Below are 26,899 nucleotides of genomic sequence, written 5' to 3' on the forward strand. Positions count from 1 at the left end.
AATATATGCATGCATGTATATGTTGTGTATATGTGTATGTATATATATTGAACCAGCCAGGATCCCTGGTCTGGTGGTACGTAAAAAGCACTATCCGACTCGTGGCCGTGGCACGTAAAATACTCCAATGCGACCGTACGACAGGCACCCTTGCCAACCCCCTTTGCTTGTGAAGACATGTTGGGGCAAGCGAAATCGAAATTGAATTGAACCAGCCAGGATCCCTGGTCTGGTGGTACGTAAAAAGCACTATCCGACTCGTGGCCGATGCCAGCACCGCCTCGACTGGCTTCCGTGCCGGTGGCACATAAAATACACCAATCTGACCGTGGCCGTTGCCAGCCCCGCCTGGCACCTGTGCAGGTGGCACGTAAAAAGCACCCACTACACTCACGGAGTGGTTGGCGTTAGGAAGGGCATCCAGCTGTAGAAACATTGCCAAATTAGACTGGAGCCTGGTGCAGCCTTCTGGCTTCCCAGAACCCCGGACGAACCGTCCAACCCATGCTAGCATGGAGAACGGACGTTAAACGACGATGATGATGATGATGATATATATATATATATATATATATATATGCATGTATATGTAACATAAAGGAATTTGAAATCCAGGTAGGTACCTAATGAACACTCTAATACAATCCAGATCTGGCTAACCATATCGAATGATAGGGTATATTCAGAATCATTTAAGATAAACAAACTGTATTTCATTGGATTTCATGTAGCATGGTAAAGAAGGACATGATAAAGAAGAATGGAGAATTATAGATCTTCAAAATTTATTTATTGAAGTAATTTCTTCATAAATAAGAAAATGAAGAAAATACTTTAGTAAATAAATTCTGAAGATGTATAACTCTGTTATGATGTCAGGATTATATACACACACACATATATAGATTATATATATACACACACACACACACACATATATAGATTATATATATACACACACATACACACAGAGACATCCCTCTACATATACATCTTTATAAATACATACATACATACATGTATATATAGACATACACATATGCATATAAAAACACTCAAACACACATACAATGGGCTTCTATATAGTTTTTATCTACCAATTGCATTCACAAGGCATTGGTCAGCCCAAGGCTATAGCAGAAGACACGTGCCCAAGGTGTCATGCAAGGGAACAGAACCGTAAACCATGTGGTAGTCAAGATGTAAATATTAAAAACACGTCTACTTTCTAAAGATGAGGTTAACAGTCAGAAAAATTTACCTTCTTGTTAGTAAAATCAAATCCTGGATTTACCTAGTTATATCTAGGTAACCAGATGCTCAAACAATAACAAACATAAGAAGAGAAACAGAAACAAACCAAGGGTTGTACAGTTCAATTATATACTCCTGAATAAGTTAGTCTTTTAATATTTTTATACTTAAAGATTATTCGGAATTTTGGAATTTATAAAAAAAAAAAAATGGATCTTTAGCTTGGTCAGATAAATGTGATGGGACTTAGAATGGTTTCTTAAATATCACACTATCTAGAACTTATTTTAACTTCAATACTATAGATATGAATGTATGTGTGCATCTACAAATTTTATATATGTATATATATATATATATATATATATATAAAATATTATTATATATATATATAACGATATGCATGTAATACATGTACTCTTTCACTTGTTTCAGTCATTTGACTGTGGCCATGCTGGAGCACCACCTTTTAGTTGAACAAATCAACCTCAGGACTTATTCTTTGTAAGGCTAGTACTTATTTTATCAGCCTCTTTTGCTGAACTGCTAAGTGACGGGGACGTAAACACCCCAACATTGGTTGTCGAGTACTGGTGGGATGGGGGGGAGGAAACACACACACACACACACACACACACACACATATATATATATATATATATATGTTCAGTTTCTGTCTACCAAATCCACTCACAAAGCTTTGGTCAGCCTGAGTCTATAGTAGAAGACACTTGCCAAAGGTGACACTGAACCCAGAACCATGTGGTTGGGGAGCAAGCTGCTTACCAAACAACCACGCCTGCGCCTATAGATATATTGACTATTCAGGTATACAATATATATATATATATATATATATATATATATATATATATATATATATATGTATGTATGTATTATATATACATATATTGTATATCTAAATATTCAATATAGCTATAGGCACAGGCGTGGTTGTTCCGGGTTCAGTTCCACTGCATGTCACCAACCACATATTTATATATATATATAATATATATATATATATATATATATATATATAATGGCATAAGTGTACATACACACACATATATATATGTCAGTCTAAGTTACTCATTCTTTCCAGGACCTTTGCTTTCTTTTGCCAGCAAGACGCTCACTGTTGCAAGCAGCAGAAAACCCAAAAGTCTTCATCAGATTTATTCATAAGACAAGTCTTTCCACTTTGGTGAACTAAATAATCTCAATAAAACAATATTCCAGTAAATATTTCCAGCCTTTCGACTGACTGACAGGCATTTAAGGATGGATTGTACCTTGGACAAAAGGTTTCTACCATAACCTCAGATTGACCCCAGACCTCGAGAGTGGAGTTTGGCTGATGGTAGCTATGAAGAAGCTTGTCGAAAGGACTGCACTTGTTCTTTGATGGTAGAATTAAAGCATCACCCTGTTTGCAGTCACCATCTGGCCTCTTAATAAAGTCTGTTCTTGTTTCAAGCCTTCAGTTGAGGGTATGCTTTCTTCCACATGTATGTTCCCCCTCACTACCACACACACACACACACACAATTACAGAGTCTTGGAGGTCTGGCAAGAAAGCTACGAGCACTCTTTTTCCTCCTCTGACCAAACTACAAAAAAGTTTATATTACCATTCTGGCTTGGGAGAAACTGGTAGCTAAATACATAATTTAAACAAAAAAAAAGAAGAAAAAAACGATTATTTGGTTTTGGATTAAGTCCTGAATATCTGGTATCTTTGACATTCCTAGACTGTGCATTTTGCAGGTGAAAAAAAAAAAAACGATTCTAATATATTTAACTTATTATCAGGACTGATATTCTAAAACTGCGAAATGCCACTCAACATGAAAAAAAGAAATTTTAATAAGCGCCGTTGTTACGATCACTCTCCAACATCACAACCAGATGTTCAATTAAAATTGAAAACTGATTTTTAATTTATAATTTCAGTCAGTTTCTCCCTTTTTATTACTCTTTCTTTTAAAAGTTTAATTAACTGATTCAAACAAAAAAAATAACTTGAAAACATTCAAGATAAAACAAAAAAAAAAAAAATTTAGTTTTTTTTAATGACTCTTGCCAACAATTGAAGAATTTTTTTCCACAGATCATAGAAGTAAAAATTGTCAATCATGCTAATCACACCTTTAAACGTTTATCCACTAATTAATAACATAAAATAACACTGATGGAACCAATAACTATTAATTTCTCTAATAAGAGCTATCATAATTATCATAAATCTGAAATAACATCTGTAAATAAGATGCACAAGTGAAGATGCAGTAAGCACATTTAAATGAAACAGCTAAAAGAAATGAAGAAATTAAATAGTGGAGGGGTTGTTTGTAAATCCTTTTTTTTTTTTAAATATATCAAGGTAAGTTTTGCAAGGAAAAAAAAACTTATATTGAAAATATACCTTATAATATGTAAATTTTATTTTGAAAAGACAATTTTGTTTTGTTTTTGTTGTTTTTTTTTAATTTATAACAAAAAAAGTTGCTAACTTTTCCATTATGCTACGTCTACATGAATGGTCACATTCAACTTTTTATATTTCTCTTTGCATAAATAAGTCCAGAGATCAGTTTTTTCCGTATATTACATATTTACAGATTAATAATAGTCATCAAGGGATCTGTGATAGAGACTAGTTTGTTTACACAAAAAGGAAACTCTTAAAAATTTAGGTTGATAATCCCTTTTTTTTTTAATCATTTTGTCAAATGTAGAATCATGAAAGTTATTAGTTGGATCCTTTGTTGGTGGACATAAAACATTCAAAATTGTAAAAAGGCAGATCATGTTAGAGTGTGAAGCAGTCAGATGTTGTTTAAAAAATATCCTTGTCGTGAAAACTGAGAGATTTCTTCAACCTCAAACTTCAGAACAAACTTCCAGCTCACCTTTTAAGTTTCATTTCTTCCTGAGATATGCATAAAATGGTAACAATGAAATTCTTAAACAAAAATCTGACAGGTCTGAAGAAATGTTCAGAACACGATGCCGTTGCTGCTACCTGTTGCTGTTATATATCTGGTATGGCCTTGTTTTACAACAGTATTAGTCTAGCTGTCTGATTTCGTATATCAAACTGTGGCACATTGGACATTTGTCTTGGATATAAAGCCATTTACGCAGACATACTCCATGGAAGTAATGGTTGCATGGTGTTATCTTTGCCGAATTCAGATGTTCAAAACAGATAGCACACAGGTCGTTGAGTTCCTGTAACTGTCCTTCAGATGCATCAGGAAGAGAATTGATTTTGCTCACAGCTGTCCGACGGTGCATAAACATTTTCCAACCTTTTTTCGCTTGCAGCCATATATTGAAGTAAGCATGTATACACATCATGATAGCACGGATGGTTCCACCAGATTCAAACAACATAATCCATGTGCCATTGCAAAATAAGAAGATTCCAAACAAAAACTCAACAGTATTGCCAGCAGATTGAATATAATAGACATAATCATCTAATCCCTCCCAGAAGCTATTTCTGTAAGCATCTATCATAAACAAAATGTACACAGTTACTGTAACGAGGACTTTGACAATGATCTCAATGCTAAATGCCGACACGGCCAAAAGCCAAGTACTTGTAGAATGGTGACTCCAGAGATATTTCAGGAGAAGACAGGGGAAAAGGATGAGAATAAAACACATCAATAATGGTCGTATGTGTCGATTGGGCACGGAATTTCGTGATGCACTTACTGACATTAGAATAGGGTGTACCATACTGTGGACAAAATGAAAAATAGCAGTCGATAATAAACAAAAATTACGGAACAGTCTTACTAAACGTGCATCAACCTCAAGACTAGTTAGACCTGTTTGTAATGCTAAAACTAAGAACAGCATGGCAGATAATAAGCCAACATTACGGTCAGCATTTCGATCTTCCTCAACATCACAACCAACAAAATATGCAACAAAGATGCCTATATAATGTGAGATGAGGGAAACAATGCAGGTAAGCCCAAAAAGGGCAATAAATGTATCACAGCCACGGACAAGTAGACTTTTACTAATCACCGTATAAAGTTCCAAAGTGTTTTCAGGTATCTTCCCCGAAATTAATTTTGAAAAAACTTCATCTGCACTTGCATTGTCTGGTAGAGCTATCATGTTGACATAAAACAGTAAATGGTACATAAAACGGCTGAACCAGAACAAACGAAATACTTGTGGAAAGTGAAGACGAATCCAGTGGGATTCAAGGAAAATTTGAATTCCAAAATTTCCCAAATCTTCACGAACAGATTGGTAGGAATCTTGGATAAATGTAAAAATGTTATGTCTTTCTAAAATTATTTCAAAAAGAAGCAAAGAAAATGTGTAAAAAGTGTGTAGATATATTAAAATTTGAGGTGTGTAAATGTCTGTAACTAATTTGCTAAATACTACCAAAAGAAAAGAAATGTAAATACTAAATTCTAGGTAATTTCCTTCAAAGTATGCCCACAACCGGCCCTTTCTTCGAAAATGAATAAAAAGCCTTTGTAAAGTGAAATTAACTACTACAAAGAATAGAAAACGCTTTAAACTTTTGAAGGCTAATTCTTCTTTTAAAAACCAAACACTATAAGTTAGTGGCATCTGTGTATATGAGGAATTTATATGCTGGCACAGAATAATTATTCCTCCAGAGAAGATGTAAGAATATACTAACTGGATGTAGTTGAGTTCAAGGCAGAAGACAAACAAAGAAGACAGGAAACCTGAAATTAAGAAAGAAAGAAAAAATGTTTTAAAAACCAAAGCAATTAAATGTCTATGAGAAGCGTTAATTTAATTAATCAAAATATGGAAAAGAAAAGCAAAATAATTAATTCATAATAGTAATACTGAACTGTCACATTCAAAGCTTGAAATAAATAACATCAGTTAAACAAAAAGACAAACAGAAAATGGTAAATAGTCAATAAAAACATAATTTTTAAATCAAGGATAGAGCAGTAAAACCTATAACATAAAAAAAAAAAAATTCACATCCTAGGGGTCCCCAACCGCTGAGCTGTGAATCATTTAGTACTGGGTCACACAGAAAGAATAAATTGTTGCAGTCTGCAATTTTATTTTGAAAAAGTGCCATTTTTGCCTCTACCTTTTTCTGGCACTAAGAGTTTTTGTGGTTTTTGTTTTTTCATGCACTGATAAATTAAGTCAACAAACAAACTGTAACAATAATAAGAGCATGTGATCTAGTCTGCAGAAAAAGGAATGGTCGATGCTAAAGAATCTTTGAGTGGAGGCAGATGGCCTAGTGGCTAGAGCAGCGGACTTGCGATCGAGGGATCGCGGGTTTGAATCTCAGACCGGGCGGTGTGTGTGTGTGTTTACAAGCGACTCCGGCAGAAGGTAATGGCAAGCTTCTGCTGACTCTTTCGCCACAACTTTCTCTCACTCTTTCCTCCTGCATGTAACAGCTCACCTGTGCCGGACCGGCGTCCCGTCCAGGTGGGGAACCTATACGCCAATGAAACAGGGAAACTGGCCTTATGAGTCAGGTATGGCTTAAGAAGAAACAAACCACAACAACAACAACAAAGCATCTTTGAACATGGATCTGCTCAATCAAGATTAACTTACATCTAAACAACAATATGGTAGAGGAAAGAAGTAAAATCTTGTATCTTCAAAGCTAATGTTAACCTTTTGCCTGCTCAAAGCATTATCATAAATTTGTCCTAAATAGCCTTGTTAGTTTTCAGACTTTTCATTAGCCCTTGTTTCATATGGTCTGGGTAATATAAAGCTTTTTTTTTTCATAAGTCACAAGTTACTCTGATGGTTAAAAGAAAACTGGGAAGATGTATCATACATGATGCATGGTTACCATGGAAATATGCTCTGTGTGTCGCCATGGTACACAGAATAGGCAAAGGGTTAACTAGAAGACAAGAGAGCTTTCTTTCTCAACTTCCACGATTCTATAAGATATCTTTTATCTTTTACTTGTTTCAGTCATTTGACTGCAGCCATGCTGGAGTACCAAAGGGTTTTGGTCGAACAAATCGATCCCAAGACTTTGGTTTTAAGCCTGGTACTTATTCTATCAGTCTCTTTTTGCTGAACCACTAAGTTACAGGGATGTAAACACACCAACACCAGTTGTCAAGTGGTGGTGGGGTCACACAGACACAAACACACACACACATATACACAAACACATATATATATACACACAAAACAGGCTTCTTTCAGTTTCTTATTTCTTTACTACTTTCAAGGGGCTAAACATAGAGGGGACAAACAAGGACGGATAAAGGGATTAAGTCGATTACATCGACCCCAGTGCGCAACAAGTACTTAATTTATCGACCCCGAAAGGATGAAAGGCAAAGTCAACCTCAGTGGAATTTGAACTCAGAACATAACGGCAGGAAAAATACCGCTGATTTCACCCGGCGTGCTAACGTTTCTGCCAGCTTGCCACCTTCAGTTTCTGCCAACCAAATCCACTCACAAGGCTTTGGTTAGCCCCAGGCTATAGTAGAAGACACTTGCCCAAAGTGTCACGTAGCAGGAGTGAACCCGGAACCATGTGGTTGGGAAGCAAGCTTCTTATCACACACTCACGCCTGCACTTAAGATGAAGTTTGAAATACAGAAAGATTCCTAAAGGCCTGGACATTAATGTTTCTGTAGATATCCTATCTTTATCACTTTAGCTTTTAAACCGGCCATATCCAGCTCAAATATAGTACTTGTTTATCGTTCAAACTGGCCAGAGCCGGCCTCTGATACATACCCTGCAATGTCATTCTGGAAAATAAGCAATCACATCATCGACTGTCTCAAAAGATAATGCAAGATTAATTCAAAATAATGTGAATAAATACAAATTATATTTCACAGAGTGATCTGAATATTAAACAATTAAAGATCATCTGCTAGAATTCTAATCTTTTTTGTTTTGCTGCTATATTTGAAGGAGCAGGAGTGGCTGTGTGGTAAGAAGTTTGCTTCATAACTACATGGTTCCAGGTTCAGTCCCACTGCATGGTACCTTGGGCAAGTGTCTTCAACTGTAGCCTCGGGCTGACCAAAGCCCTGTAAGTGTATTTGGTAGATGGAAACTGAAAGAAGCCTGTCGTATATATGTATATATATATATGTATGTGTGTGTGTATGCTTGTGTGTCTGTGTTTGTCCCCCAACATCGCTTGACAACTGATGGTGGTGTGTTTATGTCCCCGTAACTTAGCGGTTCAGCAAAAGAGACTGATAGAATAAGTACCAGGCTTACAAAGAATAAGTCAATTTGTTCAACTAAAGAATAAGTCCTGGGGTCGATTTGCTTGACTAAAGGCAGTGCTCTAGCATAGCCACAGTCAAATGACTGAAAGATGTATGTATTTGTGTGTCTGTGTTTGTCCACCCACCATCGCTTGACAACCGATGCTGGTGTGTTTACATCCCCATAACTTAGCACTTCAGCAAAAGAAACTGATAGAATAAGTACTAGGCTTACAAAGAATAAGTCAATTTGTTCAACTAAAGGCAGTGCTCCAGCATGGCTGCAGTCATATGACTGAAACAAGTAAAAGAATAAAAGAATATATTTCTAATTGAAATGCAACACTTGTGTATTTCAATTGTAATATAATTGTGATTTTAGACAAATTTTATAAAACATCATTCCTTTCAGTGGTGAATCACTCGAAAGGCTTTCATATAAATTTATTACAGTTACAGAATATAAATTTATTACAGTTAATAGGCGTAGGTGTGGCTATGTGGTAAGTAGCTTGCTTATGAACCACATGGTTCCGGGTTCAGTCCCACTGCATGGCACCTTGGGCAAGTGTCTTCTACTATAGCCTCAGGCCAACCAAAGCTTTGCGAGTGGACTTGGAAGACGGAAACTGAAAGAAGCCTGTCGTATATATGAGTGTGTGTGTGTGTGTGTGTGTATATATATATATATATGTGTGTGTGTGTGTGTATGTATATATATATGTATGTGTGTATATGTTTGTGTGTCTGTGTTTGTCCCCCCAACATTGCTTGACAACCGATGCTGGTGTGTTTACGTCCCTGTAACTTGGCAGTTCAGCAAAAGAGACTGATAGAATAAGTACTAGGCTTCCAAAGAATAAGTCCTGGGGTCGATTTGCTCGACTAAAAGGCAGTGCTACAGCATGGCCACAGTCAAATGACTGAAACAAGTAAAAGAGTAATCCAAAGGAAATACAGATAGATCTAAAATATAAAGTTATTTAAGTTTCGCTTAAATGACATAAAAATTAATTATTAGCCACGTCCATTATTATATTTCTGGCAAACATGTTCTATCTTTACCCCGTTATTTACATTTTGCAAAATGATTTATTCATCTCTGCAATTTATCATACAGAAAACTTGAAGTGGAACAAACAAGATTAAGAAAAAGTTCTGTTTCTTGTAAAAGTTAAACGAAAAATAGAAACAAATTTCTCTCTCACTGTCCTGCCTTCTCTCTTTCTCCCTCCCTCCGTTTCTCTCTCTCTCTGCTTTTTTTTTTTTCTTCACAAGGTCAAATTTACAATATATTTAGCCATCAAGGCGGCAAGCTGGCAGAAACGTTAGCACGCCAGGCAAAATGCGTAGCTGTATTTCGTCTGCCGTTACATTCCGAGTTCAAATTCCGCCGAGGTCGACTTTGCCTTTCATCCTTTCGGGGTCGATAAATTAAGTACCAGTTACGCACTGGGGTCGATGTAATCGACTTAATCCGTTTGTCTGTCCTTGTTTGTCCCCTCTGTGTTTAGCCCCTTGTGGGTAGTAAAGAAATATATATTTAGCCATCAAAAGGGTAACCCTCTATTCTTGCCGAGTTATGTAGCTCTAGAAGCATCTGTCTCTGTTCCTTAGCTGTTAATTAACATTTCAGTCATGGAATCTTCAACTTATGTGAACTGACCACAGCTATAAGGTATCAGGTGATAATCAGCTAACTTCCGGTGCCATAGCAAAGTCTTCATTTACTATCCATATTTCTTACATTCTTGTTTACTAAAACATACATCTCTCTCCTTCTCTCTCAGATACACTTATCCAATCCACACACTTAGACATACTTTTCAACACACATATGTATGTAACTTTAAGATACCAACACACACATACAAGTTTTCAATCACAAGTATACACATTTTCATCTACTATGCAAAAGAAAATCCTTGTTAACACAGCTGGTTCCTGCAAGAATTGCCAATATCCTTCCAGGCAGCATAAACTAATTCACAGACGAAATGTGAAATTTTTAAAACTTACAAATCTTTCCACAGAAGCGATCAACATCATCATCATCATCATCACAACTCTAATAAAATTTCTTTAGCAGGAGTGGCTGTGTGGTAAGTAGCTTGCTTACCAACCACGTGGTTCTGGGTTCAGTCCCACTGCGTGGCACCTTGGGCAGGTGTCTTCTAATATAGCCTCGGGCCGACCAAAGCCTTGTGAGTGGATTTGGTAGACGGAAATTGAAAGAAGCCTGTCGTATATATGTATATATATATATGTGTGTGTGTGTATATGTTTGTGTGTCTGTGTTTGTCCCCCCAAACATCATTTGACAACCAATGCTGGTGTGTTTACGTCCCCATAAGTTAGCGGTTCGGCAAAAGAGGTCGATAGAATAAATACTAGGCTTACAAAGAATAAGTCCTGGGGTTGATTTGCTCAACTAAAGGCGGTGCTCCAGCATGGCCGCAGTTAAATGACTGAAACAAGTAAAAGAGTAATCTCAACAATAATTTTCTAAGTACAACTAGCATTTTATAATCGCTATTTAGGTGAAGGTATAGCTAGGTGCGTGAGCTGGCAGAGTTGTTAGCACGCTAGACAAAATGTTTAACGGTATTTCGCTCGCCGTTGCGTTCTGAGTTCAAATTCCGCCGAGGTTGACTTTGCCTTTCATCCTTTTGGGCTCGATAAATTAAGTACCAGTTACGCACTGGGGTCAATATAATCGACTTAATCCCTTTGTCTGTCCTTGTTTGCCCTCTCTGTGTTTAGCCCCTTGTGGGTAGTAAAGAAATAGGTATAGCTAGGTGCATGCACAGCTGTGTGGTAAAACGTTTGCTTCCCAACCACATAGTTTGGGGTTCAGTCCCACTGTGTGGTGTCTTGGGCAAGTATCTTCTACTATGGCCCCAGGCCAATCAAAGCCTAGTGAGTGGATTTGATAGATGGAAACTGAAAGAAGCCTGTCAGGTGACCAAATTAGCAATGGTGGAGGATGCTCTGAAAGTATTGTTTCTAGAATAAGAATAGGATGGAGGAAGTTCAGAGAGTTATCACCTCTGTCAGCAATGAAAGGACTCTCTCAGAGTGAAAAGTAGATTGGATGATGTTTGTGTATGAACAGCTACACTTTATGGTAGCGAGACATGGGCTCTGAATGCAGAAGACATGTGTAGACCAGAGAAGAATGAAGGCAGTATACTCTGCTGGATGTACAATGTCAATTGTGCATGTATGGCAAAACACAAATGTATTGAGAGGAAAGCTGAATGTAAGAGGAATCAAACGCAGTATGCAAGAGAGAAGACTTTGTTGGTTTGGATATGTGATGCATATGAAGACAGCTGTATAAAGAAGTGCCAATCACTGAAAGTGGATGGTACCTGTGGGAGAGGAAGACCCAGGAAGATATGAAATGAAATGGTGAGGACTGGTCTCAGTGATTCACAAAAAATCACTCATAGACATTCTCCAAATTCTGTCTCACAGATGAGCTATCTTTCCTCTCTACCTTTTCTACTATTTTCTATAATGGCCTTTATTGTTTGGAAATGGCTCAACTCATGCCATTCCTAACTGACTCATCTCTCTTCCATCTCATCACCCTTGTTGATTGGTGCAACACAAGTGAGGTTGCAATGCAACTTGAGAGACTAAGATCTCCTTCTACTGAATGGGGTGACAGAAGAGAGGGAAAAGCAGCTCTATGCTTGGGATAAGGAGTTAAAGCGAGAGAGAAGGAAACAGGTTTCTTGCTGCAGGGTAGCTACACACCTACTCAAGTTGCAGGAGAGAGGGTGGGAGTGGATGGGGTGGAACTAGAAAGAATAGGGATGGGTAAGTGTCAGGGTGGATCCTCAAGACATGAAATGCATAGAAGAGAGAAGAAGAAAGCAAGGAGTATGGGTTGGTAGAGGTTGCAAGAGTGGGGGGAGGGGGTTAAGACATAGTTAAAGATAGGAAGAGAATGAAAGGATGAGAGATAAGGAAGAGGAGATGATTGACTGTATGAGGTGCATTCCAGAAGGTTTGAGACTACATAACTGTATATTACTAATATACATCTAATTAGCTGACCTGCCAACTTTTTTTTTTATTCCAGATTAAAGGAGATGGTTGTAACAGCACTTTGAACACAGCCTATTAAAGACAGCTGACTAGTTTGTAGAACACCGTCAGGAAGTAAAGACAATTCAGAAGCCTGCTATGTAATGAAGTTTTGTGTTAAACTGGGCAAAGATGCTGGAGAAACTTGTGAAATGCCCCAGGCTGCTTATGGATTAACTAGTATTAACCAAGCGGTGAGCTGGCAGAAACGTTAGCACGCCAGGCGAAATGCTTAGTGGTATTTCATCTGCCGCTACATTCTAAGTTCGAATTCCGCCGAGGTCGACTTTGCTTTTCATCCTTTCAGGGTCGATTAACCCTTTAGTGTTCAGATTATTCTATCAAACATAACGCTTATTGATTCATATTGATTTGAATTAATCATGCATTATCTCATATCTTCAAGATCTTGATGGTGTAATTACTTAATGTAGAATAACATTGTAGGGTAGGTGTGAGAGCCTGGATCTGGTCAGTTTGAACATAAAACAGATTAGTTATTTTGGCCGGATATGGCCGGTTTAAATACTAAAGGGTTAAATAAGTACCAGTTACGCACTGGGGTCGATATAATCGACTTAATCCATTTGTCCGTCCTTATTTGTCCTCCCTGTGTTTAGCCCCTTGTGGGTAGTAAAGAAATAAGTATGAACCAAGCATGTTTTGCACTGACACAAGAGGTTCGAGGATGCTTGAGAAGAGATGAGACGATGAGAGATGAGAGAGGAAAAGAAATGTCAGAACATCAGAGCTGGTTGAGAAAATTCACAATTTTCTGGTTGAAGACTCTTGCGCATCTATAAAGACAATAAACATATAGGCATAAGTAGCTTACTTACGAACCACATGGTCCCAGGTTCAATCCCACTGCATGGCACTTTGGGCAAGTGTCTTCTACTATAGCCTCAGGCCGACCAAAGCCTTGTGAGTGGATTTGGTAGACGGAAACTGAGAGAAGCCCATCATATATGCGTGTGTGTGTGTTTGTCCCCCCAACATCACTTGACAACCGATGCTGGTGTGTTTATGTCCCTGTAACTTAGCAGTTCAGCAAAAGAGACCGATAGAATAAGTACTAGGCTTACAAAGAATAAGTCCTGGGGTCGATTTGCTCGACTAAAAATGGCAGTGCTAAAGCATGGCCACAGTCAAATGACTGAAATAAATAAAAGTGTAAAAAGAGTATACAATTTGGAGTTTGTGGTAACTGAACACAGAATTATTCACGAAGATCTGAACATGTGCAACCATTTGTGTGAAGTTTATTCCCAAGGTGCTCAGAGATAAACAGAAGAAATGCATTCGTGACAGCAGGAAGATAGTTGAGCTTATTACCTCCAATCTAAGAGTACTTGAGTTTCTGGTGACTTGTGACGAAAGCTAAGGCTACTGTTATGAACCAGACACCAAGATGATAGAGTGCCCAATGGAAACATCCTGGCTCCTCCAGCACCAACAAGGGCAGGCAAAGCAAGTCCATTATGAAGCTCATGATGATACCCTTTTCCAACAAGGGTATAATCTACATCCATTGGGTTCCCTCTGGCTAGACAGACTACAAAGAGTACTTTGTGGGGATTTTGAGGGAGTTCAGGAAAAGATTTTGTCACAAAAGGCCAGAGCTCTCCCACTCAGGTAAGTGGCACCTACACAAGGATAATACCCTAGTCCACAATTTCACCCTGGTAACCAACTACTTGACTGGGATGGGGCATCAAAACTGTCCCTCACCCTTCTTACAGCCCTGACCTTGCTCTCTGTGACTTTTGGTTGCGCCCCAAGCTGAAGGAGAACCTCAGGGGCAATCATTTTGAAGACATTGAGAAGATGAAGGAGGCTGTGATAAGAGTCTTGGACACTTTCTCTTTCGGGGACTTCCATGGGGCCTTCACAAAGTGAATGGGACACTACATATATATATAATTCCCCCACCTCCACCCCAAATGGCCACAGCCTTACAGCTGAAACATGTACGAGAATACAAGAATACATATATACAATATATACCATCATTATCATCATTTAACATCCATGTTCTTCTATACTGACATGGTTGGAAAGATTCAATGAGTCCAAGAACTGCATCGTATACCAGTGTCTGCCTTCTATGGTTTGATGCCTTTCCGAGTGCCAACCACTTTACAAAGTGTGCTGGGTGCTTTTTTCATGCCACCAACACTATTGAGGCTGCCAAGCAGGTCAGAAACCCCAAGGGAGTAGGGATTGGCTTTATGCTAGGGAACAAGAGGTTAAATTATGAAGTCAGAGAGAAGAGAGCAGGTTCTTGTAGAAGAGCTACATGGCTACTCACATTTAATATGGAAAGACAGAATGAGCATTAGGAGTTGTGATGATGAGGTGTCCAGGTGGCCCCACTCAGAGCACATGGTGAGTAGAAGTGGGTGGATGGAGATGTTTGCAAAACTGAATGGAGAACAGATGAGGGAATGAAGTGGCAGACTGCAACTGTAAAATTGAGTGTAAGGTCAAAGGGTGAGTGACCGATGAGTCATCAGTTGGGGAAAAGAGAGGGATGCAGAAGGGAATGGGATGGGGAGAAAGAGCAGCAGTATAGTAATAATAATACAGTTGACAATGGGAAGACAAGAGAGAGAGACAGACAGACAGATAGCATGGTTGGGGAGGCTGCAAGAACAGAGGAATGAGGAGAGAGAGGCAGATATAGTACTTCAAGAGAAGTAATTAAGTTCAGGGAGTGAGGCATTAATTGATATAATGAGTGGGCGGAGAGCACAATATATATAAGGCAGCGAACTGGCAGAATCGTTAGCATGCCGGGCGAAATGTGTAGCCGTATTTCGTCTGTTGTTACGTTCTGAGTTCAAATTCCGCCGAGGTCGACTTTACCTTTCATCCTTTCGGGGTCGATAAATTAAGTACCAGTTACGCACTGGGGTCGATGTAATCGACTTAATACCTATAACTGTCCTTGTTTGTCCCCTCTATGTTTAGTCCCTTGTGGGTAATAAAGAAACATATATATATAGTGTGTTCCAGTATTCAGTTTTGGGTGAAACTTTCGAGAACTTCATATTGCCAGACATCTTAATCCTTTGTCATCTCTTCCGTGGGGCTCAGGGTCCTGAGGTCAGCCTTCATCACTTCACCATTATTTCTTCCTGGGTCTCTCCCTTCTGCAAGTGCCAGCTATATTAAATGATCATCACTTCCTTATATAAATTGTCCTCATCCATACGCATCACAGCTCCATACCAACACAGTCTTCTTTCTTGCACACTATGTCTGATTCCTCTTATGCCCAGTTTTTCTCTCAGCACTTGTTTACTGTGCCATTCATGCATTTTCATCAAACAGACCAAGCTCACCTCATTTCTTTCCAGTCTTCTTAAGTGCTCTGAATTCAAGGCCCCTATCTCATTACTATGCAGCATTGTAGTTCTAATACAGGCGTCATGCAATCTGCCCATCATCATCATCATCATCATTGTTGTTTAACGTCTTTCCATGCTGGCATGGGTTGGATGGTTTGACTGAGGACTGGCAAGCCAGGAGGCTGTACCAGGTTCCAATCTAATCTGGCAAGGTTTCTACAGCTGGATGCCCTTCCTAACGCCAACCACTCCAAAAGTGTAGTGGGTGCTTTTTACGTGCCACCAGCACAGGAGCCAGTCAGGGGGCACTGGCAACAGCCACGCTCAAATGGTGCTTTTTACATGCTACCGGCACAGGACCAGTCAAGCAGCACTGGTATAAACCACGCTCGAATGGTGCATTTTATGTGTCACCGGCATGAGTACCAGTCAGGCGGAACTGGCATTGGCCACGACAATGACTTCACTTGACTCAACAGGTCTTCACACGCACAGTTTATTGCCCACTGAGAGAAAAGACTTTTGTTGCCAACAGTGGTTCCCTGAACTTTCTCCAACACATTCTTACTCTGGCTACTATATTTTCAGAGCAACAATCTCCCTTATGAATGACATCTCCTAGCTAACAAAAACCATCAACTGCTTGCAGTGAGCCATCCAGTCATTCAAGCGATTCTATTTCTGGTGCGCTCATAGCATGACTATTCCAGCGCATCTGTTACAAATGAAGCTTATGTTGTCTGCTAATCTGTCTGTGATTCTATTTCTCTTGCATCCATAGCTTACACCAAATACAGTACCGTAAATCCTCGAGTATAGTCTGCCCTTGAGTATAATACGCAGGGAATTTTTAGGGGGCTGTACCTCTGAAAAACCCAAACCTTGTGTATAATACGCACCCCTTCTCTAACTTGAGTCAAGGAGGTCTATATAACGTCCTTGATTTGTAAAAATGTATACGGTAACATCCTTTATTATTATTGTATATATAACATAATGCAAACATGTAGCTTTTTTGTGCATTTTGTTTGCAGAAAATAAAGAAATAACAGTAATAACATTTAATAAATGTTGCTTACTGCAAGTTATGGATGATTCTTTTATGACTTCATTGCTTTCAGGCTTAGCTTAAGGTATTTTCGCACCTGACATCACAAAATGCTTCTGAATAAACATTGCCGGACAGCAAATAGAGACTCGGACATTGCTTAGAAAATAATTATCATTTTTAACCTCATATATAGAACGCATTAGGGATTTTGACCTTTAAATTTTGGGAAAAAAGTGCGGATTATATCTGAAGATTTACGGTATATGGAGTTAATACCTACTCCTTTTCTGCATATTGAACAAGGTCATTTACCTGAAGGAACCAAGATTCTGTCTTCTTTCCCGTTTACTAAGACCTTCATCTTTGCAAAGTTTACTTTAAGGCCACTCATTTCTAGGCTCCCTTATAGATTCAGCTATGAGAACTAAATCATGGACAATCAGTCTTAAACTCTTCTGTGATGGCCAATAGAATTTGATGAATAGAAGAGGACTGAAGACTGAGCCTTGATGGATTCCGCACTTCATACTAAATTCATCACTGAAAGTGTTGTTGATTCTCAGCTTACTTACTGTATAATTATACATGACTTATACAGCTCTCAAGCCATTTGTCAACACCAAATTTTCTTAATGACGGCTACATTATTGTACACAGTACAGTCAAATGCCTTCACCAAGTCAAAAGAGGCGAGAAATAATGGCTTACTTTTGACCAAGTATTTCTCTTGCAGTCACCTCACTAGGAAGCTTGCTATTAAAAACTTGTAGGCACACAGCATTTTGTTATGCAACCATATGCTCCAAAGTATACTAAATGTCTTTTTTTTTTATAAGTCAATACTGTGTACTACTGTGTTAGCAGGGCTTTTATGTCACTTGCGAAGGTCATCTCTACAGATTATCTAAAGCTAGCACTGGCTTTGTTACTTTCTAATAATGTTTTATATCCAAGACACTAGATGTAAACAAACAATGAGATCGAAGATGAAAAAATGGGTAATGAGTGTATATGCCATATTTCGGGAGGTTTTACTCCTTCATCAACACTCATCTAACCTATTAATCATTCATAGACTCATTGCTTAAATAGTCAATACATATAGCAGTTGTCCGTTAATATTTACATATTAAACACATTCCTGAAAGCTTACTCTTTTACTTGTTTCAGTCATTTGACTGTGGCCATGCTGGAGCACTGCCTTTAGTCAAATAAATCAACCCCAGGACTTATTCTTTGTAAGATTAGTACTTATTCTATCGGGCTCTTTTGCCGAATCACTAAGTTACCGAGATGTAAACACACCAGCATCGGTTGACAAGCAATGTTGGAAGGACACACACAGACACATACACCGTATATATATATATATATATACAATGGGCTTCTTTCAGTTTCCGTCTACCAGATCTACTCACAAGGCTTTAGTTGGCCTGAGGCTATAGTAGAAGACACTTGTCCAAGGTACCACACAGTGGGACTGAACCCGAAACCATGTGACTGGTAAGCAAGCTGCTTACCACACAGCCACTCCTGTGCCTATACGTAAATATTTATGGTTATATGTAAATATTGACTTGTAAGCACACAGCATTTCATTATGCAACCATAATATTCTGTAAAGTATATTGAACGTTTTTTTTTTATAAGTCAATACCGTGTACTACTGTGTTAGCAGTGCACTTTAATCACATGATAAGTCCATCTCTTACAGATTTTCTATAGAAATTGTAGCCAACACTGATCTTGTTACGATGTTTCATATCCGAGACACCAGATGTAAACAAACAATGAGACTGAAGATGAAAAATGGGTAATGGGCATATATATATATATGCCAAATTTTGGGAATTTTCACTCTTTCATCAGCACCCGTCAAATCCTTTAATCTTTGATCTCGTTTGTTTACATCTGATGTCTTGGATATGAAATGCTGTAATAAAGTCAGTGCTGGCTACAATTTCTATAGAAAATCTGTGCAGGAGTGGCTGTGTGGTAAGTAGCTTCCTTACCAACCACATGGTTCCGGGTTCAGTCCCACTGCGTAGCACCTTGGGCAAGTGTCTTCTACTATAGCCTCGGGCCGACCAAAGCCTTGTGAGTGTATTTGGTAGACGGAAACTGAAAGAAGCCCGTCGTGTATATGTATATATATATATATATGTGTGTGTGCGTGTATGTTTGTGTGTCTGTGTTTGTCCCCCAAGCATTGCTTGACAACCGATGCTGGTGTGTTTATGTCCCAGTCAATTAGCGGTTCGGCAAAAAGAGACCGATAGAATAAGTACTGGGCTTACAAAGAATAAGTCCTGGGGTCGAGTTGCTCGACTAAAGGCGGTGCTCCTGCATGGCTGCAGTCAACTGACTGAAACAAGTAAAAGAGCAAAAGAGTAAAGAGAGATGACTCTATCACATAGGAAGACTGCATGTATCATACCTCTTCCAGACACAAAACCAAATTGCATCTCATCTGCCCTATCAGGAATCAATTGTGCTATAACTTTCTCTCTGACCTTCACAACCTGATCCTTTAGCTTGATTCCTCTAGAGCTGTTTCTCTCTAAGATATCACTTTTGCCCTTGTGGAAGTTTATGATGAGACTGCTCACCATTCATTAGGTATGAATCCTTCCTGTATAACTTGACTAGCAGTATCACCTGGCATTGCTTGAGTTTGTTTCGACCATTTAGAATTGGAACTTTTGAAAATTAAAAATTTTGCATTATGTAGCTTGTTATTCTCTTTAAGTGAACATTTTTCTGGTTGAAATACACTGAAAAATGGTGACACAGCAGTCAAAAAATCGTAAAAAATAGGGATTTTCATAGAAAAAAAGCACTTTTATGATGTAAATAATTTTTGGTGTTAACATGGTCCGATTTGAATTTTTTCTTGTACGGAAGGAAAAGCAAGCCTTCTATCATACTCTCAATTTTGGTCAACTTGCGCCGCAGGGTCTCGGAGGAGATAGTGTTAGTTGAAGGCTACCAAACCTGCTATACATAGACAACTTCAGCTTTATATATATATAGAGATTAATTGACCTGTCGGTAATACTGTACCCTATCTCAATGGATATTTCGAGAATCTCTGCAACTATCCCTGATGGACCTGCAGTTTTCCCTCTCTTCGTGTTCTTCATCACCTTACCTTCCATGCTGTTGTCGACTTGAATTGCTGATCCTTTTGTAGCATCAGCATAAGTAAGCCCTCTTTATCCCAAACATTCTCTGCATTCAACAGCCTCTCATAATAACACCTCTATGCCACTTTCTTGTCTTCCATATTGATGGCAAGTATGCCTTCATCATCCTGGACACACTCTTCACCTATGACATCTTGTTTCTCTCTCACACACTGTCTTGTAATCCTGAACACCCCACACCTCTAATCCTCACATTGCAAGACATGCACAAGCTTCTACCTCTCTGCCTCAACCTTAGCCAAGTATACCTGGTGATTAGCTGTCCCTCAAGCCATTTGGTAATGCTCCCTACTAGCACCTTCTCTCTGGGATTATTAAGCCTGTCACTTATCATTTACAGTCCTGTCGACCAAGTTACTTTTGGTTCAGTCAGGACTCTGTTCTGTGGCCCTAAGCAATTTACTTCACAGAAATTCCCAGTTTTCATCCCTGATACAGGTGTATAAATCTGCTTCCCTACAGTCATATGTGTCAGTTAGGATTTCCTTATCTGTTCCCAGTTATGGAATCTTTTAAATTCCGTATCTTCTTTCTCCAGGCTGTCCTCCTTTTCTGTATCTGCCAAGCTCTGAGCCATATGTACACACACACATGTGCATATTCATACACACAATACCGAGACCTCTGGAAGTATGCTGTGCACGAGAAGACCCGGCAGGACAAGTGAGACCATAACCCGTGGCCTTCTACATGGGATGGAGCCAGCCTACGTATGCATACCTTCCCTTCTTGGGACACAAAACTCTACTTGTGAAGACCTGTTGAGGCAAGTGAGGATCAAAATCGAAATCGATCAATGGAAATTGCAGCTGAGTTACCAGTGCCGGTGGCACGTAAGAGAGCCATCCGTTCGTGACCGTTGCCAGCTCCGCCCCGACTGGCCTCGTGCCATGGCACGTAAAAAGCACCATCCGTTTGTGTCCATTGCCAGCCTCGCCTGGCCCCTGTGCCGGTGGCATGTAAAAAGCACTATCCGTTCGTGTCCGTTGCCAGCCTCGCCTGGCCCCCATGCCGGTGGCACGTAAAAGCACCATCCGTTCGTGGCCGTTTGTCAGCTGCAGGTGGCACGTAAAAAGCACCCACTACACTCACGGAGTGGTTGGCGTTAGGAAGGGCATCCAGCCGTAGAAACACTGCCAGATCAGACTGGACCTGATGCAGCCTTCTGGCCTCACAGATCCCAGTTGAACCGTCCAACCCATGCTAGCATGGAAAGCGGACGCTAAATGGTGATGATGATGATGAATACATACACATGCAAACATATGCATACAGATGATTGCAAACAAGCATCCCCATTACAGAAGTGATGCTGTTTGTTAGTAATTTTCCACGAAACAGATGAGAATTGACAAGAGAAAGAGTACCTGACCCTAGAAATCTACCTCAAAGAATTTCATCCGACTCATGCAAGCATTGAAAAGTAGATGTTAAAACAATGATGATGATGAAGGTTAAAAGCAGTAAATGTAGGCCTGGCAGGGTACAAGTATTGCAGCTTCTAACACAACCCCCAACTTAAGAGCATGTGTTACTGAGGGTGAGCAAGTTTTTTGCAGCACCACCTATTGTCAATCAATACGGTCTTTTGTCATCTCCATCCGAGCGTGATCGTTGCCAGAGCGGCTAACTGGCTTCCGTGCCGGTGGCATGTGTAAAAAGATTCAAGCGAGGTCGTTGCCAGTGCCGCCTGACTGGCCCCATGCCGGAAGCACGTAAAAAGCACCCACTACACTCTCGAAGTGGTGGGCGTTCGGAAGGGCATCCAGCTGTAGAAACTCTGCCAGATCAAGATTGGAGCCTGGTGCAGCCATCTGGTTCGCCAGCCCTCAGTCAAAATCATCCAACCCATGCTGGCATGGAAAGCAGACGTTAAACGATGATGATGATGATGATAAAATGCAGCATCTTTTAGGTTAGTCTTTGCCACTTCATCCCGTCTTCCTCAGTATCCCTCTTCTATGGGTTCCACAAACATGAAGTGCACAGCACTTCCTAATGCAGCAGTCATCCACTGCATGCATCATATGGCCATACTAATGCAACCTCTCTCTTATATACCACACCTGATTCTGCTAACATCTGATCTTTCTCAAAGTTCAGTTCTGTTCTGGCACTCGTGCACTTTTAACATTACGGTATCCATCAGAGCAGGTTTGCCACCAAGGTCATCAGCACATCGGAGTTCCTATGGACAGCGAGTCTTAGACATTTGTGATGGCCTGGAGGACAATACCAAATAAGATAGGGCTGGGGACTGAACTTTGATGGACCCCCTTCCTTCAGGCTATATTTATCGTAAAACTTACAATTGAATCTCACTTGTACTTACAGCATCTTTGTACATAACTTGTACAGCCCTCACAAGCCATTCATCTACAACCAGTTTTCTTAGTGACCACCAGAAGGCATTCTCCAAGTCAATAAATGCCAGATATAGCAGTTTACACTTAGCCAAGTATTTCTACAGCAGCTACTAGAATGATTGCATCTGTTGCCCTTCTAGAAATGAAGTCAGATAACATTTTATCTAAACTAGCTCTCCATCAGATCAATTATGCCATAACTCACTCTGTGACCTTCATGGCCTGATCCAAAAATCTGATGCCTCTAGAATATCCACCTACTAAAAGCATCACCTTTGTCCTTCCAGCAATTTACAATGATACTGCTACATCAGTCATTGGGTACGACACCTTCCTATATTACTTGCTTAACTATCCAGGTGACTATCGTGTTATCTTACCTTATCAGATATTTCGAGCATCTCAGCTTATTATCCATGATGGGCCAGCAGCTTTTGCTATATATATATATATATATATAATATATATATATATATATATACTTACACATACACACACATTTATGCGTGTGAACATACGTCCGTGCTTGAGTCTCTGTGTTCATATGAGTATATATATACTCACACACACACATACACACACATATGTATACGGGCGCGCGTATATGAAAGCAAACACGAAATTTGTCAATCGGAAGTTAAGATAAAAAGACTCGTCATAACCGAAAGATATCTGTTAAGACTCGATGACTCAATTTGCACTTTTACTCGTTTATTTATTCTCGCTGTGAGGATTGCCACTAGAACTGAGACAAACATGACAAATATTAGTCACCGTTGAAAGATACCAAGAGTATGAGTTACATACGCAAGAAGTTGTTCATGACCACAGTCTGTTCTGAACATTCTTACTTAAAAAGCATACGCATTGTTGAATAAAAATAGCACCCCTCCCTATGTTTTCTAATATACAATGTGCGTTTGTTGAAGCATCGAGGAAAATGCCGAGTGGTATTCAGTAAACGGTCCGTTACTTTCAGGGTTCAAATCCGGGAAGAGGTCATGTTCGTTTTTCATTCTTCCGGGCGCGATAAAAATAAGTGGCAGTCTAGCCATAAAGACTATTTTGGGCAATCTTTCGTCGAAAGGTTGCCGACTATTTAGTTATCTTAACCCCTCCCACCAATTTGGGGGTCTAGTGCACGTCGGAGATTATTGATTTCATATTCCATATTTTCAGGGACGATTAAATAAGGTACCAGTTGAGATCAGTGGGGTCGACGTAATTAGCTTGCACCTTCCCACAAAATTTCAGCCCTTGTGCTTATTATAGTAGTAGAAAGGATTATTATTAATATTACTATTATTATTATTATTATTATTGTGTGTGTATGTAGACTAAGTAATTAAGTAGCAGCTAAATTATCTCAAATGAAGATGTATTAGTAAAATTGATAAGTATAACGAAATAAAGCAACAATTAGAGAAGTGATTGAATAAATAAAAGCAACAATTAAGTCCAAACAACAACAACTATAACAGCAACAATCAAAAGTGAGAGACTATTACAACAGTTGACATTGTTCTTCAGCCTTACATAATAATAACAGCTACCACTATATATATATATATATATACAAATTGAGATAGGGGTTGTAAATGCAACCCTCCAAGGGATAACATATATCCAATATACTGCTAGTTTAACCCTACAGTCTCTTATGTGGTGGTTTAATAAAGTATGTGATTGAGTATTATCTGGTAATTGATATTTGATTTAGATGCATTTCTCCATTTTCTTATCTTGTATATATATATATATATATATGTGTGTGTATATTATTTTTGGTTGTAGAGGTAATGTAATTAAGAGCTGAAGATGGACAACTGCTATGATGAAACATATATAAAGGTATTTTTTGTGACAATACGGATATCCTATTGAGTTCTTTTGCTAGGTGGTCACACATTCACACAGGTAAACTAATATAAATGAGTGACACCTCGCTGGGTTTTTTAACTTTCCCATTTTAGGAATACCTTGTCTTATTTGCAAACAAAAATGCAGGGTAGATTATTATAATAATAAAAACGCATCGTTCAGATTTGAATGGATTTGAGAAGAAAAAAAAGATTTTTTTAAGGATAAAATAAATAATAAGTTGAAAGAAATCGTGATGTTTACCTGCAAAATCAAAGAGAAACGTGATAGTACTAAATCCCCACGAATCTGGCGGTTCTTTGATGTTGAAAAGCAACCAAAATCCTACAGATGTTTGCTTATTTAGTATAGCATCCATCACGAAAAGAGGAGGGATTCTCAAGGCGATGTCAAGGAGATTTTCTAGTCTGTCCCTCCATGTCATACTTTGTGAATGGAAAGCTTCCTTGAAGTGTTAAAAAAACCGACTATCCCTCGCTCCAAACGGGGAGTCCAAATCTGCCGAACACACAAACGGGTTCTGATCAAAACTGCAATTTTCGGCAGACTCTGATCATAAACACAAGACAAACTACCGACACTCCGTACCGCTTTACGGCAACCCAGGGCTTCAAGATACGCAGAAACTTAATTTCTTTCTAATTAATACTGCACCTACCATAAGTGCTGCTATATACATGTAAATACATGACGATGCACGTCTCTGCACACAGACCTTTTCCGATTATATCAATGAACAATAAATATATCGAAGCTGGTTCATATCCTGCAGTAAATCAAAAAAAGTATTGAGCTATAAATAGCTGTTGTTTTCGTTGGCGAACTGTTCTATGTAGAAATATAAAATATAAATATAAATATATACATGTATATTATTTATGTTTATATATCTTAGTTTTTTTTTTTTCTTTAAAGAGGCATATTTATCATCGGGGGTTGTTGCAGACCGTGGTAAATGGCCAAGTTGTGACCACGATGGCTTTCTTTCTTTCTTGGGGTGTGTGTGTGTTTCAATGGGGAAACGCTGTACGTTTCGACTCTATCAGTTTAACATGCGATTAGCGTGCTTCACAAAGAATTTAAAATTCAGATGAGAAGTATATTTTAGTATTTAGGTAACTACTAGCGAACAGTGGTCCCGGTGCGCGCACACGCGCAGTCGCGTATCCGCGCTAGCGAGTCGCGACTGGTCGATCCTACGACTCCCTAGCAAAGTAAATAAAACACGAAATAAATAATTTTTTTTCGCACAAAGTAAATGATTTTCGTTAAACAAAGCAAATGAAACGCAAAAACGCAAAGTAAATGATTTTTTTAAACAAAGTAAATAACACGCAAAAACGCAAAGTAAGGATCGACTAGTCGCGACTAGCTGGCGCGGATGCGCGAGTACGCGAGGGCGCGCACCGGGACCACTGTTCTCTAGTAGTGCCGCCGTATATTTACTGATAGAGTTTGGACTATGTGCGTTAGACAAAAACCAACAAACAAACACACTCTTCTTATAAACTAGATTCTGCCACAGCTGCTGCTTAAAAAGATTTTAAAAAAGTTTATCAACTGTAATTAATTATTAAAAGACTACATTCTCAGTTTTTTGGGGTTTTTTTTTACTTATCTTTGTAGTGAGATATGTGGGCGATAATTTTTAAAAGATATAAACCGACTGACTGACTGAGTAGAGGTGAGTAAGCATGGACAGAAGAATGCCTCTCGCAAGATAAAAAAAAAACCCTTGCAATTTAGAAAAACAATTGACGTAAACGCCATCAGCTCCGACGAAAATCATCAAGTGGGCCGCTACATGGTCTTAAAATGCGAGAAACAGCAGCCAAACTGATGCTTTTTTCCCCCCTCTTTATTTATTTATTATTATTATTATTATTGTTATTATTGTTATTATTATTATTACTACTACTATTATTACTACTACTACTATTATTACTACTACTACTACTACTACTATTATTACTACTACTATTATTACTATTACTATTACTACTACTACTATTACTACTATTATTATTACTACTACTATTATTATTATTACAACTACTATTACTACTACTATTATTATTATTATTATTACTATTATTATTACTACTACTATTACTACTACTACTATTACTACTACTACTACTACTACTACTACTACTATTATTATTATTATTTTCTTTTTCAAACGGACAAAACCCTTTCTTACTTTCGCCCTGTGTTTTGTCCCTTTATGTTTTAATTGATTTTTGTCAGCCCTTGTGGCCAATAAACGAACGAATTATTATTATTATTATTATTATTATGTATGTGTGTGTGTTTCCGGGTTCTGAAGTGAAAGTCTACCGTGTCCACTCTTCCCATGTTTACGAATTTTTTTAATATTCATCCGGTTTTCTGGGAAACGCAATTCAATGCCAAACATGATAGACGTAAGTG

The 26,899-nt window shown here is 38.7% G+C and overlaps 1 protein-coding gene across 1 annotated transcript; it reads right to left on the minus strand.

The window, feature by feature from the left end:
* Positions 1–3,744: 3,744 nt before the first annotated feature.
* Positions 3,745–25,748, minus strand: LOC115228756 (protein TRC8 homolog). Its single transcript, XM_029799267.2, has 2 exons — positions 24,710–25,748; positions 3,745–5,990 (listed from the first exon to the last, which is right to left on the minus strand). The coding sequence occupies exons 1-2, from the start codon at positions 24,888–24,890 to the stop codon at positions 4,327–4,329; spliced, it is 1,845 nt and encodes a 614-aa protein (XP_029655127.1). The 5' UTR covers positions 24,891–25,748; the 3' UTR covers positions 3,745–4,326.
* Between the last annotated feature and the right edge of the window lie 1,151 nt (positions 25,749–26,899).

Source organism: Octopus sinensis, linkage group LG2, assembly GCF_006345805.1.
Source record: "Octopus sinensis linkage group LG2, ASM634580v1, whole genome shotgun sequence".
NCBI lineage: Eukaryota > Metazoa > Mollusca > Cephalopoda > Octopoda > Octopodidae > Octopus > Octopus sinensis.

Coding starts and splice junctions, on each gene's coding strand:
- LOC115228756 (XM_029799267.2), bottom strand. CDS start 24,890: ATGACATGGAGGGACAGACTAGAAAATCTCCTTGACATCGCCTTGAGA. Junction 5,991..24,709: donor GTTTCTCTTTGATTTTGCAG/GTAAACATCACG, acceptor TCTTAATTTCAG/GTTTCCTGTCTTCTTTGTTT.